At 39.5% G+C, this 16,170-nt stretch overlaps 2 protein-coding genes across 4 annotated transcripts in view; one reads left to right on the top strand and one right to left on the bottom strand.

The window, feature by feature from the left end:
- The window catches only part of LOC125762426 (histone demethylase UTY), an 83,928-nt gene that overhangs the window by 11,813 nt on the left and 55,945 nt on the right, over positions 1 to 16,170 (top strand). Inside the window, exons 1-2 of one of the 3 annotated variants that reach the window (XM_049424496.1) lie at positions 11,989 to 12,635; positions 14,563 to 15,231. The exons of 1 other annotated variant lie outside the window; for it this stretch is intronic. The gene's annotated coding sequence lies outside the window, so the exon portion shown is untranslated. Of the gene's footprint in view, positions 1 to 11,988; positions 12,683 to 14,562; positions 15,232 to 16,170 lie in introns of those variants that run through there. One more of the 3 variants, XM_049424497.1, reaches the window with a different exon arrangement.
- On the bottom strand, positions 757 to 4,854 carry LOC125762448 (uncharacterized). Its single transcript, XM_049424555.1, has 4 exons — positions 4,693 to 4,854; positions 4,259 to 4,613; positions 3,379 to 4,177; positions 757 to 3,297 (listed from the first exon to the last, which is right to left on the bottom strand). Exons 3-4 carry the CDS (start codon positions 3,918 to 3,920, stop codon positions 2,904 to 2,906), a joined length of 936 nt encoding a protein of 311 aa, XP_049280512.1. The 5' UTR covers positions 3,921 to 4,177; positions 4,259 to 4,613; positions 4,693 to 4,854; the 3' UTR covers positions 757 to 2,903.

The following is a 16,170-nucleotide window of genomic DNA, read 5'->3' as shown; positions in this document are numbered from 1 at the left end:
GGGAACGTGTAAGTCAACAACCTTCCAGCTGCACACCAATACACGCCAAACGAATACACGGTTGATGTCGTTTGTGGTGCTGCTGCTGCAACTGCGACGGTCTGGCTGATTTTCGGGTGTTACGTCCTATAACACGCCCGGACCCGGTTCGTTTATTGTCGTCTGGTTTTTCCTGCACGGTGAGGCAAAAACTTAAACCGCATGCCGGTTGCCGGTGTATAACCCGGGCCGGGGGATGGATTTGTGCGAAATAGGAGCTTAAAGCGTTCCGTGTCTCTAGGTAGAAGGCCCTTCAACCTAGCGGCGCGCCACTTTGCAATGGTGAGTGTGAAATGTATTCGTTTTGATGTATCGATATTTTGCTTTTATTGCACCTCAGAGTAACCTTGTCTGGGGTAAAGATTTTCCCAGATTTTCCATCACAGTATCAAGAAAAGAAAATTACTTAAATGACTATACTGTTCGTCTGTTTGTTTCAATGTTGTGTTACTTTTTAGAAGTTGAAGAGCAATGTTTCCATTTGTTTATATCTTTCTTTATTGTTATATATTTTTTATCACATGAGCTTTTCATTTTTGATATCTTTACTGTCGGCTTTAATTTATAAACAATAGTTTTGCAATACTTCATTGTTTCTCCTTCACTTTAAAACAAAGTTTTGTTATTTTTTAATTGTTTTTCAATTTATACAATCAAAAATGTTTTTCTGTTACACTTTCGTAAAATGTTTTTTATTTATTTTTATTTCTTTAAAGTTGTTGATATTTTTCACTATATTCTATTTTCATTGTTATGGTAAAAAAAATATAACATTTACCCCCCCTTTCGGTCCACTATCCGACGTCTTCATTCAACACATTCTTTGTTTGGCTTCTCCGGCTTATCACACTTAAACACCGACAGCCAATTTTCTTCAACCGATAGGATCTGTTCAAGTGCTAAGCTCCTTTGCATAGGCGTGGAATGAAGTGCAGTGCGATGGAATGAAGTTGAACAAACGTAGGGCAAGAAATAGAGCAATAAATAAAAGATACATACACCGTTGGACCGCGTTTCTACGATTCAACTGCTCTTTTCTAGCAGTTTCCCACGAGAACACCAGGACGAAACGCACCGGGGGAAGTGTAATCAGCCGCTCGTTCTTTTAATCGTGCTTGGGTTGGTAGTATTTATAATGCGCCATGGTTTTCTATGCTTTGAAGCATGGTGGTGCGGTTTCGTCTTCGACATGTTTCCTTACGTACCCAGGGATCCAGCGCCAACGGCAGGGAAGAAAGTTTGTTCGAAACATTCCGACGTACTGTTGAGGGAACGAAAAAAACGAAACGCAAGTATAGAATGTTTTGCTGTCGTACAGTTCAGGCTGACGACAGTGGGGAGACACATAGAAAAACATAAACATTAAGTATTGGGTTAACTTTTCGCCTTGGCTTAGAGAAAAGGTGGTTGCACGAAAAAGTGCGCTGATATCAGCTCTCTTTTCCAGCAAGAATTTCCCAGTGCTGGTGCTGTGGTTTTGCTGCTTCTATGTATTCGTGTATCGCATCCTTCCCCTATGGTTGCTGCTGCTTGGAGTTTTTCATCATAAGCCGGCTGATTATGTGGTCGTTGCACGGCATTCGCCTTTGGTGTGGTGTGTCGTCCTGTTTCGGCATCGGTCGATTTTCGGTCGACCCAACCGTGTTTTGGGGTGTGTGCTTTCACAGCTTTCCCGCATTTACACTTTTCTATTCTTTCGGTTGTATTTGGAGGATGCTTTTTCCCCATGTTCTGGGAACCCGGGGAATTTTCCCGGCCGTGTGATGTGTGTGTCTGGTAAGCTTCCATTCTCACCGGGAAGAGAGGATACAGCAAGAGCGTGGAATATGAATGCTTCTCAAGTCATGAAGATGGTACATAGAGGAAGCTTTCGTTTATTTAAGGCAAGAAACTTCTATCAAGCTTGTATTTCCTATTTTTTTTTGCTTTAATTCCTGTTTCGTTTCGTGCGAACGTGTCTTTCCTTGCTTTTGGCAGTACAAGGATCGGGGAAAAGTATATGCTTTTTCATTCTACAATCATGTGTTTTTTTTTCTTTACGTTTGGCAGAAAAATTGTGACGTTTCGCGTGTGAAAGATTTTTGATTCCATCGGTTATCCCGTACTTCCGGTGGCAGGCTAACAGCAAAACTCCTTCGGAAGCTTGATAGCTTTCTTTGTAGTGCAAGATTCGTAGTGCGTTTCGGAAGGACGGGATTTTTTTCGCTGTTCGTTTCCAGTTTTTTTTGGGGAGGAAGAACTCTCCCTACTGCGGCAACTTGCGCGTTCCTAGCAAAACGCGATCCGCTGAAAGTCTTTTGGCTTGTTGGCTAACGGTGTTTTCCCTTGGGCTTAGGGCGTTTCGTGTTACTTTTCGTTCATACTTTTCTCCTGCAACTAGGAAATGAAAATTTATGGCAACCATGTCCCCTACGTTCGCCCCCTCCCCCCCAACACGGGTATGTACTGGTCGTCTTGTTGTACCTTTGTGCTGTGTTTCTTCTGGGGGATGTCTTGGTGGAAGATAAATTTCCACGCGACGAGCGCAGGTACGCGGTCCATGGTGCAAAAAGATAAATATTATGAAGTATAAATTATCTCTACTGTACGGTATTTTCTTTTACCACAACGTTGGCTGTATGTTGTACATGTACAAGAAGTGAAAGATAGCATATTAGTGGATGAAGATGTTGCTTTTAGATGTCATGTTTTGTCTTAAGCAGTGTTGATTTGTTAAATTTAATTTACCAACAAGAAATGGGCATAAAACTTAAATACTATCTTGATATCTGCAGTTTCTATAACTTAAGATAGAAATATGGTCCTCGCAATTTTACTGGAACATCACCATCTACTTTTTTTTTATTTTGTGCATTTTGGATTGATTATGAATTTACTTTTATAATCTTTGGTGTTTTATCCATTACGAACATTTCCGCACCGACACCAAGCTCACCGGCCAATTGTTGATACAACTCGAGCGTACACTTGTGATAGGGCTGCCCGAATGTAGTGACCAGCGCATCATACGCAGCCCGATAGTATCCCATCTCTACGGGCATCTGTAGTTTGGCGACTTCATAGTTTACAATTGCCCGCTTTCGCTCAAAATGGGCAAAAAGATTAGCTGCAAATTTATCCAAAGCTTGACGTTCACCCATGGCTGTCTCATCGTCAGTTTCCGGGAGTTTCGTTTGAGAACGCGTTGATTTGTTCGACTTATTATGTGTGGTGTTGTTGTTCGTGGAATTTGTTTTACGAAACGATTTAGTTTTTGCACTACGAAGATATGGGATATCGGAAGAATGGGTGATTATTATTTGAGTGTAATGATTAGAATTGTAAATTCTGCTCGCTTACCCGGTGCGAAGACCACGTAGGTGACGCTCAATGTTAACAAGATGTTCTGCATCTTTACCGTGAAGTTGTCGAAGACACATCAACGTTGTACGCAGTGCTTCCGGTTTAGGCTGTGATAATTCGGTCAGATGGCACAAGGAAGATGACGATGGACCGGACGAATACAGGGAACTTTGACTTGATTTGCTCGACAATAAGTGTTTTTCCTTGAGAGACATCCCCGAGCTTGGAGATTTCTTTTGCAACATTTCCTCTTTAACCGTGTTGTTGGCGTCTTCTGGAACATCTGTTTGTTCTTTTATGATAGGTTGTTCTATACCGTGAACTTCTTGTACAGTAATGTGATCTTGCAAAGGCTCGTCTTGCGCTGTAAGAATGGACGTATCCTGCGGTTCATTCGGAGTACTGTCGACGACTGCATCGGTATCTTCTGAGATGTTCTTCGCTTGATCGCAATCGGTAGATAATTCGTAAGGGATAACTATTTTAGAAACATTTAGATTCAATTTCGCATCCATAGTTTGTAAATCATCTAACGCCATTTCGATGGCTTTCGATTGTTTTTGGCTTTCGATTGTTTTAATAACAGATTCTGTAGTGAACTCCGTTGGTTCCGTTTCTTTGTGAATGTCCGTTGTAGCTACCTCATTTTCAATAAGCGTTGGTTCCGTATCTCGTATATTCGGCGTTTCTTTCTCAGGCTTAAGATCTCCATCATGAGATTTTGAATGAGCAGCAGAAATTTCAGGATCTAATTGCTCGAAATTAGATTCAGTGAAGTTTTCCTTTTTACTGTTGTCTAAGTTTAGAAGACGGTTAGATTAAGCCAAGGTTTCTCGTTTTTGTAAATAGAATTAAGTAAAAGTGGTTATACAAGTACCTGTAATCGGGTTAATGTCCAATGTGGATGCCTCATCTACAGACTGCACTAATTCCGAATCTCCTTTAGATGTCTCAGTTTCTTTCTCAGGCACAAATTCTTCGCGAGGTTTCGAATGCACAGCAGGAATTGCGGGATCCAATTGTTCGACGTTGGGATCATTGAGCTTTTCATTTTTATTCCCATTCGTATTTTTAATTGATTCTAGGTGGGAGGACGATTGGGTTAATGTAAGGTTCAGTTAAAGTTGATGTATACGTACTTTTAATGGGTTTCGGCAATTTGTCACTCGAATCATTGGTAGCAGGCTTCGATACGTTGAATATATTTCTTAAAGCAGCAAAACTGTTTCGTCCTAGGAATAATATATGTGAGCAAAAATGATGTTCTCATTAAAATGTAAAGAAAGTTAGTTTTCAAAGGACAGTACTAACCTTTTCTTTCCGTAGTAGTTTGCTCCATTTTGGTTTTGTTGAGTGTGGTAGTTTCACTTAAAATTTAGATTGAGATCCAAAAAGTGTTTTAAAAAATAGGACTTTCCAATTTAGAGGTTGCCGAAAGAATGCCTTTCCACAAGAGAATATGTCTCACATTGCTTACTTTGCTGTTGAAAAAATTGGATCTTCATAATTTTCAGTGTCTATTTGGATGTGATGTGTGTAAATTAAATCACTATCGAATCTATCTTTGGGTAGCTATTTTTTTGCTAGATACAGAAAGATGTTTTACGACTTTTGCACGATTCCATCGATGCTCGTAAAAAAACCACAGAAAGTTACAGTTATGTCTTTATTGAAGCATTGAAAGATAACCAATTTATCTCTTCCCGTCCCGTCAGATATGGGGTGTTAAGTATGATCATATATTTGAGAAGATTCAAAAAAAGTTGCAGCAGAAACTTGTTTTATGAGCAGAACTTTCGACGACTTTATGGCTGTTGATATGCTGCTGTCCAATCTTCAAACTGTTTCATCTAACATAGACACACACTCTGTCATAACACAGACCATATTTTTCTGTCAACATAATTTACATAATGACATTATTGATATGCATTGTGAAGCGATTTATTGGCGATATACAGTAAAATCGGCGAACCATCTATTAACTATTTAAATTGTTTGTTTATTTTTCTTTGCAGGTGAGTTTTTTTAACAAAACGAAAATTGAATCGCCCTACGACATCCGCTTTGTGCAAACTGTAAGTGATTTGTGATAAGAATTCACTTTGAGAAAAAAAATGAAACTTTCTGAGAATTCCGAGTCCAAGAATCTATTTCTCTTGAAAGCGACCAAGAACATGTTCCATAACTCAGAAAACTGGAACTAATATTGTTTTATATAAATTACGACCATTATTTTGATTTTTGACCCAAATATCATAAAACCTGCTCGATCTATCTGCTACATCTCTATATTATGGACGTATGCTCAGAAGATTTACAAAAAATGGTCCTCAAGGTTTTCAGCTCAGAGTCTTAGATGGCCACCTCTGCTGCGGACTGGAAGAGGCGACAGGATATTCCAAATAGTAGCAATAGAGCTTGCGAATTTTCCATTGGCTTTTATCTGACATGTGATTATCAGTCTATTATCATTGCCAAGCTTGTCGAGAATATCCAAGTTGCTTATTACATCTTATAGTTTTACCCTGGTTAAGCTATCATATGGCTTTTTAAACTGTCATAAGACATACCTGTGAAGGAGCAGCTGCGCCATCCTATATTTCCCAGCATTTGACGCGTTATAAAGAACTGATCTGTGATTGAATTTCCAGTTCGGTAATTTCTCCAATTGATTTCAACTACATGTCCTACGAGTTAGAGACACGGTTATCATGAACATCTTAATGGTCGACTTCATTCTAGATTATCTTTTATTATTTGTTAACTTAATTTATGTTTTCTCTTGATTTTTTCAAACAATTGAACAACCGCAACGATGTGTCCGTTTTGGACAGGGTATGTAAATTTTAGGGACATTTCAATTTCCATTGCTTTTCCCTTCGATCATTTAGTTTTTCCCGAGCGTTAGAAGGTGACACTGCTGCAGTACACCTGGGCAAATGTAGACGAGAGTAAGACACTATTTTGAAAGCAGCATCCAAATATATTCCTCTCATTGTGCCTAATTTACAAAGCTCGAAAAAAATTCACCCCAAAATATTGAAGCTACCAGAATGTTGAAGTTTTTTTTTTTGGTTTTCGTTCAATTTTTTTTGCGGGGTTCTAACCTGGCTGTGCATAAACTTCCTTTCTTTCTAAATGCTTCCAAATGTTGCATCTTTTGTTTCGCCTTTTGGATGGGCGCAGTTTTTGGCCTTGTTCGATTACATTGACCTTGTCCTGTCGCGATCGTATCGTTGATGCAACACGTTGCTTTTGCTTTGCTCATTCTTTACCGTGGCTTCTGCAACTCTCGGACCTTACTATGCCCCCGGGCTTTGGGGCCTTCGAGGAGCGATAAATCTTTTCCGTTTTGGGGTTTTGATTCCGCACGCTTCATTCCCCCTTTCAGCCGCATCCCTTCCACGGTGAATGTGTTGTGTGTTTTTGTTCCTCTTTCTAACTTTATTGTAACAATTGGGAGAATGGAGTCAGAAACGCATTCGCGTAGAATTTTCTCGCAAAAGCACAAAGTATCCAAATGAGCAGGAACAGTTCCTTGGGCCATTGCGTCTCATATGGGGATTCTGGTTCCCCTTTCAAGGATACTCTCATTTTTCGGGATAATCTGCTGTGTTTTGCTCAGCTGAAGACTGACACTACCGCTGTAAAGTCTCGGGCGGTAATTACAGGGTTTCGTCGTTGGTTAAATTAGATCCCTTTGCTGGTGTATAGCGCCCTTGCTAGCCAACCGAATGCATTATGGTCATTCCCCTTGATCGAGCTGAAATGCATTATGGTTCGACGCTTAATGATGATTTTCGTATGTATATTTATATAGTTCGCCGCCAAAAATTCACCACAACCTGTCATTTCAATATAAGTGAAGTGTTTTGTTGAACCTCTTTTTTGTTGTTGTTGTTTAGGGAACTACTTTTGAAAGGAAGGTTTGTTAACCTATTATCCAAAGGCTTGATCACTTCTTGGATGCGTGGACACCGGTTTACGTTCAACAAATGAGATCGTGAACTCATTAGCCTTTGTCTTGTATTGTTACCACAACAATTATTATAATCATCGTAAATGTAAAGAATGTTTGCGTTCCAAATGGTTCAGTTATGGACGCCATATGGTGTTTTGTTTCTTGCTGTATTCACATCATTCATGCCGACATGATTACATGTTTTTTTTTAAATAATGTAAATCATATTTATATTTTATAATTGCTGTAAATTTTCAATAAGTTCTTACAAATCGTGAAATATTTCAATGGTTTTGTTTTCTAGCAAAGCTTATCTTTCTTAGAACAGATAAATTTTCTAAAATAATAAAAAAAAATAAAAAAAAAAATATAGGTATCGTACACGAATTAAGAATGTTTTGAGGTGCATGAAAGCCTTTTTAGATTTCTTTTCATTGAAGATTAGATATGTACCTAGAATATTGTATAACTCAGTGGTTTGATTAATACTTTAATTACTTTAACTACTTATTATATTAATTCATTATTTCATAATCTATCAGTTATCCTGAAAAACATAGACAATGAAAAAAATACATTCTTTAGTAAATTATTTTACACAAAATTTTCTCGCTTGTGTTTTTTTAAATTTTTGTTTGTTAATTTTCTTCTTCTTATTAGACTTATTTTACCACATAGCCGGATATTCACCATGTCAGTCCTTGTTACGGGGGGACGGTCCGGATGGGATCTGTACCCGGTCCTGCCGTGTGGACGGGCGCCGTTTATCACATGCTCCACCGGGCCGCCCCCCGGCCCCGTTTGTTAACTAAAACTTCGATTATTTTTCAAAATTCAAATAAGAAAATCTCGCATTTTAAACACACATTTACGATCTTTTGAATCGTTCATGGTGAATGAAGTAAAAATTGGGCACTAATCATTACCTAACGATGGCCACAGGGTTAACGATTGCTGCCTAATCGTTATTATGATTCTCCTTCATACCGTCAGCGAGTCTTCTCTCTCCACATGAAAAAAACACCCTTATCAAACCCATCCCCTTGATACCCTGGTACAGTGTGGCGAGATAATGTAATGGACGATAGCGTATTCGACCCTCAATCGTGGTGACACTGTCGAACGCATGTCACCGAAATTGTTAATAATGTGTAGGCTTGCCCAACGGTGGAGTTTGGCTGTTGATAAGCGGATGAAGGGGGAACGGAAAAACTAGAATCAGAAGAGGTGTCGATGACACTTCTCCTTCACACGGAAGCTCCACGAGTGCATTCTTGGTACTTGTATGATGTAACAAATGGATTCTTGGGAACTGGGAAAGATACGAGCATCGGGGTGCTACAACATAAATTGAGTGGAATATTTGCGTTCAAATTAAATTGTTTACAATGTTTGATGTTTTTGAATGACAATGAGTATGCAACAAATAAGAATGATTAAAAAGTTGTACATGTGATAAATACATCAATTCTTACCTCGAATCGAACTCTTCTTTCCAAGAAAAACTTTCACATTGTTGTTCCCCTATTATACTGTTATTTGTACGGTAAACATTATACCCTTATCTGTTGTATCGATAGATAGTTCAAAAGTAAATTTCACATATTATGATGATAACCTCCTGGTATTGAGCATGTGCGATAATCAATCGTATCGTATTTCAATTGAACAAGGATTCTACCTTGTGTTTAATTTTGTAGTTTATATTTCAAGAAATAGTTTGTTGCTTTTTCTTACGCCATTTACTGCACACAACCAATTAATAGGGCAAAAGCGGCTGTTATGTGTAATTGTGCCGAAGTTACCACACTCGTAGCCATTTGATCCCGTGCGCCTTCATTCGTTATTCATTAGCTTGACCGGAAACGGTTCCCGGAACCGGCACTACCATTTCCGTTTTCTCATTTCGTAAACACAGTAACCAATGCATCCGTTTCCATTAGGTTTCTCTTTCCTTGCAAACAATTTTCCATTCATTTTCCCTCCCTTGTCAGTCGGTGACTTAGTCCCCAAATGCACCTCCCCCCAAAAATGCTCTCACATAAAGCCCCCCATAACGTCGGGATATTAGCGGGAGTCTCTTTTACACTTTCTCAGCAAATCCCGGGAAAGTCGTCGGACGGATGGTTGAGGTGGGATTCCTTCATTCCTACGGGAGCATATTTTTTATCGATTTTGGAGAGAAAATTGGCCCGTTTTGCTTGGTAAAGGCTGCTCGGGTCGTGGTCGTAGACAATGCGATGGAAACATAAGTCGTTCTCCCGCATGTTTATGTTGTTTAGACCAAAGTTTTCCTCACAAATCGTTTCGGGTTTCTTTGCACGGTTCCGTCTACATGGTGTACCTCGTCGTCATCAGAAGCGCGAAATGTGTATAGGGGTTCGATTGCTCCTCTTTTTGGGGGATAAAAGGAAAACATTCCATTGCCTGAGCCACTGTTTTCGCCAACAAATTTCGTGCAACGAACAGTACATTTCCTAGGGAATTGATGATTGTGTGATGATAGAAGAAACGTTTGTTGGGTCAATTGGGTAAGCTCTAATGCGTGACAATTGACAAATGTTACAAGAGGCAAAAGGTTAACAGGATGATGTTGGCCTTTTGGTAATTCTCTTTGCAAAAAATACTTTACGGTGGTCCATAAATATAGTGGTTTAAGATTCACAATTGAAAAGTTTTGAATTGTTCAATTTAAACTTAAATTATTTTATAATTTAAGCATAATTTTTCTTAGTTATTTAATTTGCTTACATTATTTAATTTTGTATATGACGACATCTGTAGCCGTATTGTAGCTGTTTTATGTTGTTTTTTTTCTTGCAAATTTCATTAAGTAAAACATTTATTCGGGTACGTAAGAATATCATGAAGTTTATACATTTTTCTCACATTATGACCTCACGAGGAAATGATTGAAGTTCAAGATTAAGTAAAAATACAAGCTAAATGTTTAATAATATCTTTGATTTATCTCATGACAGTTTCGATTATTCAAATTTTCCATTATTGAATGCTAACAATGTTTTACCTTTTACAAAATGTTAACAAATTCTTTTGATTAAACCAAATGCAAAATGCTCTCTTGTACTTAAACCCGGAAGCATCGCATCATAAGGATGAAGCTTTTCACTGGATCGATTGCATAGCGCAAGTAGCGTAGCGATGCGATCACACACAACCTTAGAAGGACATCGGAGCCTGCTATAGGAAGGTCGCTCTGCTGCTATGTCCTGTGAGAATCATATCCTTTAAACGGTTCCCTTACGAGGTTTGCCAGATTCTTTGCTGTGTGAGGCTTTCGTTCGGGGAATTGTTTTCCTGTGTGTGTGTGTGTGTTGGTGCCTCTTCCCGGAACTTCCTGGTTCCGTTGCGCTCTCGAGTTCTCTTCCATTGCTTCCTCTCTTCGAAAAGGAATGCTCGGTTTTCTAAGCTTATCCGGTGATTATCTAGATGTGTGTTGAAGCTACTTCCGCCACACAGAAACAAACGCAACTTGCAGTCTGTCGGTTCCACCCTCGGATGAAACCCCAAACCTTGTATTGATAATTTGCATACTAACTACTCCACGGGCTTGTTTAGAACGTTTGTCGCTTGATTAGATTAAACTCAGCAGCAGCGTAGACGGTTTTCTTCCCGTGGCTGCGTTACGTATAATCTTATGGAGGTGGGGGACGAGATGAATGAACAGCCGGTTCATCAGACCGGGGCCCTTGTGTTCATTCGGAAGCCACACCACTACGAACCGAATGGAAAGTGCATCGATGTCGTAATAAAAAAAAATCGAACTGCAGCCCCGGCTTGCATCTGTCTCTTCGATGTCGGGGTGCCTACGTGACGACCAGCCCCTATACCGTACTCGCTCTCTCGTACGTTCGCACGCTCGTTCTCGCTTCGTTCCATTGATGTGCGCTCGATTAGGGGATGGAAAAAGGGAGCGTCGTCGTCGAAGAATCATCATCAGTGTGCGTTCGCACACCATCATGAAGGTTGTATGTATATGCTGGGATCGAAGGGATCGTGCAGAAGCGGTTTTGGGGGGGAGGGAGAGAAATCGGAAGACGAGGAGTGAAATTTGTGTCGAAAATGGAATGTGAAGGGATGGAGGGTGAGCCATATGAGAGAACGGAAGTCGTTAATAGTAAAGCGTGGAAGCGACCGAACGGGAAGGACCGATAGAAAGAGAGTAGTTTAGATTTTCGATTCGTACGCCCGTAGAGCGGAAGTGAGAAAGAAGCTGTAAACGGTGAGCGAAGAAAGGAAGGAATCGGTGAGAGAATAAAGGGTTCGTCTTTCGTTGCAAAGCGTTGTATTCTTTTGTTTATTTCGATTGTTTATGAAAGCTGTATGGATCAATGTGAAAACTTTCAGTTAAAAAATATGCATTTGGCGTTTTTTATAATATGTTTTGCTTCTCTTTTTTATTTCATGAATCAGCTTCTATAAATATTGAATGAACATTATCTTTTAGAATAACAATTTTAAATTTATGCTTTACGTCTGTTAAATAGCGTTAAGTTAAGGTCTGTTATTTAGTTTTAAGTATTTGTCCACAATTATTCACTACATTTTTAACTATTTTTCCTGTGTTAACAGGACGATAAACAACTTGCTTAGCTATACACCTGCACGCTTGTTTGTGAAGTTCTAATTCGTGAAGTATTTGTGTCTATGCATCACCCTTGGCCGGCTTTTCCCATTCATTCGAAACTTCATTCCTAGAAAACCAAAAACTACCCCGAACAGCCCTGCACTCTCAGGTGAGAGAGCGTACGGAATGCTCTCCGTAACAATAAAACAAAAAAAGGGCAGAACCGGTTCCACACGGTATCAGCACGGTGGACGAGAGCGACTTGATTCAATTCGAATCGAAAAACCAGCGCGTACGGACGGCACGCTCGCACGTCACGCAGCTCGGGTGTTTTTGGTGTGAAGTACACGGTCAAGAGGTGGAGAAGGAAAGAAAAGTGAAAACGAAAACGGGGTCGTCGGTGAGAGAGATGGTACGGCAGAGAACCGCAACAGCAGCAAACGTAGGCACAGTAGTGTGATTAGCGTTTATGGAATCGATTGTTTTTCCAACCCACCATCGCTAGAAGAGTTGCTTTTAATCCTTCTGTGTAGTGCCAGTGTAAAAGGAAATAACACCTGAAAAGCGAATAAAAAGTGCAGCAGAATTATTATCATCATCAGCCGTACGGCAAAAAGTTGTGTAAATCACTCTCGAGCAGTGCGGGCGTTGCGCGCGCGTTTGTGTATGTGTGTGCTGTGTTATGTGTGTGTGTTTTCGAAGGTGTGTTCCCATTCTTTACTGCTAGCGTGCGTGCATGTGCGTGAATGGTATGCTGGCGTGAAAATTCGTGCATTACTATCCATGCTGTAGAGCATAAGACGTGTGCGTAAATGTGTTTAAATGGTTCAGGCATACGCGCGCGCGTGTGTGTGTGTGGGAGCATGTCGATGACATAGTAGGCAGGGCGCAGGGCTTACCAACCGAGTAGTAGATAAGTAACAGTAGCAACACAACACACGAGGAAACGGTACGCTGCTGCAGTTCGTTTCGTAATTGAGAGAGCGAGCGCGAACACATAGCAGGCGCGCTTTCACCCGCCCCTCTCCGGTCTCATTCTCATCTGGCGCTCGTCGCGCACGTCATCGTTTATCAGCGTGCCTCCATTGCAAAAGGGGGTGGTTTTTATTGAAGCTGCAAGAGAGGGTGGTGGTGTGGCACATTTTCTGCGTCCCATCCGTTGTGTATCAATGGGGTGGAAAAAAGGGCCAATTGTGAATCTCTGTATGTGTGTGTGTGTACGTGCACGACTGCCAGATGGATAGAGCGTGAAAAATCATGCCAGGTTTTCATTCTGCCTCACGGTTTTCTTGCCCGATTTTATACACTCACACCGTTAGCCCATTTTTTTTGCCATCATTTTCCCTCTTGGCAGCAAATCAAAGAGTGCAGACGATCGAAAGAAAGAGACCGAGTGAGTGGTGTACATTTCCCGTTTGTTTCTATGTTTGGCCGATTTTCACGGGAAACATTTTCGTTGGCCCTTCTTCTTCTTCGTAAGGGAAGAGAAAATTGTTTTTTATTGGAGGCACCTTTTTTTTGGTTAACAAAAACTATTCCTATTCCCTGCTTTGGTAAATGTAAGGATGTGTGCGTGTGTGTGCGTATTGTTTTACCAAAAATTGTTTCTTTTGACAGTAGAACGCGAGTGACGTACAATACGCAGGGGATGTTTTTTTGTCGAAGTGCGAGTGTGCTCAGTTTGCTTGGATTTTATTTAAATTGAAACTGTGAACAGCAGCGTTTGTTGTGTGATGCGAAAATTCGGTGATATGGCACACATAATCAAACATATGCAAACACAAGCACGTCACTGTTTAGAAGTAAACGTACGCAAGACAGAAGCAAAATAAGCAAATGATTTTTTTTAATGATAATTCTTTGGAAATTGCCCTAATTTACATGTTCGGGAAGGTCATGTAAGCTTCAATTATGTGAGTTTTAGTTGTTTTTCCATGTTTAAAAAATGGAAAAATGTGGTTTCAACGTTGCCAAGGGCAACGGCTGCATTATTTTTATTTAGTTATAGTGAAATGTCAATTTTTTATTCAATTTTTTCCAATGCAACACAGTTTTTGAAACATTTTGTTCTACAACAAGAGTGTGCGTGCTTTTGCCTACAATTCACGTGTAGGGTACAACTGATGTTCCTAAACCAGCAGTAATAATAAGGAAGTAATTTAATTGATATGGTTAAAAGGGCAACAGTTGTGTGTTTGATTGCAAAACATGCATGTGTGTGTGTGCGTTTGCGATGAGTACAAAAACACAAAGCAAACGCGCCTGGCGGCACACCATCGCCCATTGCCGCTGTGTAGGAAACCGTAGAAAAGCTATTTGAAATGAAAATTTGAGTGAAAAATTGTTCCACGGCACCCGTTGGTTGTTGTCGTTTATTGTACCGTGTGTTTTTATGTGTATTTTTAAACGCAAAGAAAAATGGTGTCATTCAAAGAGGCGCGCACAACTCTACGAACACACATGTATGGGTTTTTTTATAAACAAAAACAAACCATTAAGAAACTTCAATCATCTGTTCGGGAATTGTTCGTGCAAAGGTTTACGTTTTCGTTTTGTGTTCTTCTCATAGAAAGAATTTTTGAATGTTGATAACTCAATCTTTTCTTACCTTCTTTCTATAAAACCCCAGGATACATTAGTGTGAAAAAAAATTCGTGCCAGAAAGCATACATCCACTGCCAACCCTACTATCGTCCGCTTATGGAAGCGATTGAAATGATTTAATCCACATCATACATATGCAGCCACGTGTGCGTGTGAGAGAGTTGTATCACGATCACGAGTGTATCACCGTTCAGTGCGTATGTGTTTATATCGCTGTGTTCATACTCAAAACGAAATGAAAACAAAGCTGCCCCACTAATTTAGTAATAAGCGAAGGAAGAGCGGTGAAAACGTGTGAAGGAAGAATTTTTAATATTAAAGAAAAAGTTTAAAACCATCCACAATTGGTTCATGGAGTGTTTTTTGTAGCTTTTTCTCCACTGTAACGCTACCACAACACTGCCAAACGTAATCGTATCACTGCCAAGTGAAAAAAAAGTGTTCAGCTTTTCCTTCTGTCCTGTCGAAGCATACTGTAAACCTACACAACAACAATACGAGAGAGAGAGAGAAAAAAAACGGACAAACCACACCGTTTTGTTATAAAAGAACGCGGTTCGTTCTGTACGTCTGCTACGAAAAACGGGAGCAGTTTTTGGTTTTTTTTTTTGGGGCCAACCAAACGAATCACAAACATAAGCGAAGAACAGCGCTTGCAGAGTGAAACAAAAAACCACACAAAGCAGAATCCAAGGTAAGCCATACGATTACCCCGTACCACCAAACATCATCATTCCTTGCTATGTTTGTGAGTGTGTATTTGTGAGTATCAAATGCAGCGGTTTGCATGGTGCATCATTTTACCCATCGTCTTATTCATCACTTCTTCTCCTCCGAAAGTATAGGTTTTTGTTTCTCCCCGTTTTCCCATGTTATAATACAAAAAAAAGGTCTGGTTTTCCTACCTTTTTTTTGCCACCTGATCTGGAGCTTTGTGCTACCTGGTTGGATTTGTGCCTGTATGTGTTTTATTTTGTTGTACCACAACACAAGGGCCCCGGAATGCAACTTGCAACTGCAATGAGTGAACACACGGGCAAAACACAAAGGAAAACATATTTTACCTTTCGGTTCCTGTTCTTCGATTTTTTTGGTTCTATTTGTTGGATGATCTTGCCACATTTTCACATCTACTCCACTTAATTGAAAAAAATAAATTATTGTTCATCTTTTATTAGTAAAGTTTGTAGTAAAATTGTGCTTTATATTGGTACAGTTAGTAGTTTTATTTCTTAATACAATTTTTGTTGCAAACTTTCGAATTTTCCTGTAAAATTTCTAATGTCGGGAAAAAATTGAAACTATTTTGTTTGTATGTTTAGCCTTTATGCTAGGTTTAAATATTTATATTTTCAATAGAATTAATGTTTATATTAATTCTCAGTAAAAGTGTTTAGCTTTACAAAACTATTTTTCTCAATTTAGAACTCAAAATACTATTTTTCTTATTATTACTTATTCCTACAGCAGCTGCTTGTATTAATTCTCTCTTTTTTGTAATTCATTTTTCGTTTTTAAATATTGCTTTAATGTTGAGTATATTGATTCTTCCCTCTTTGTGGGTTATTTAAAAATTCAAATTGGTTCAAGTTGTTGAAATTGAAAAATGTTGTCGTATTTTTCACCCTTATTC

The sequence above is a fragment of the Anopheles funestus genome, chromosome 2RL, assembly GCF_943734845.2.
Source record: "Anopheles funestus chromosome 2RL, idAnoFuneDA-416_04, whole genome shotgun sequence".
In the NCBI taxonomy this organism is placed as follows: Eukaryota; Metazoa; Arthropoda; class Insecta; order Diptera; family Culicidae; genus Anopheles; species Anopheles funestus.
Note: the sequence above shows the minus strand (reverse complement) of the source record. Positions and strands in the feature narration are given on the sequence as shown.

Bases quoted from the DNA above. Each gene is read 5' to 3' on its own strand.
- LOC125762448 (XM_049424555.1), bottom strand. From the start codon at position 3,920: ATGGCGTTAGATGATTTACAAACTATGGATGCGAAATTGAATCTAAAT. The intron at 3,298-3,378 runs GTAAGCGAGCAG...ATATCTTCGTAG, and splicing joins CTACGTGGTCTTCGCACCGG to TGCAAAAACTAAATCGTTTC.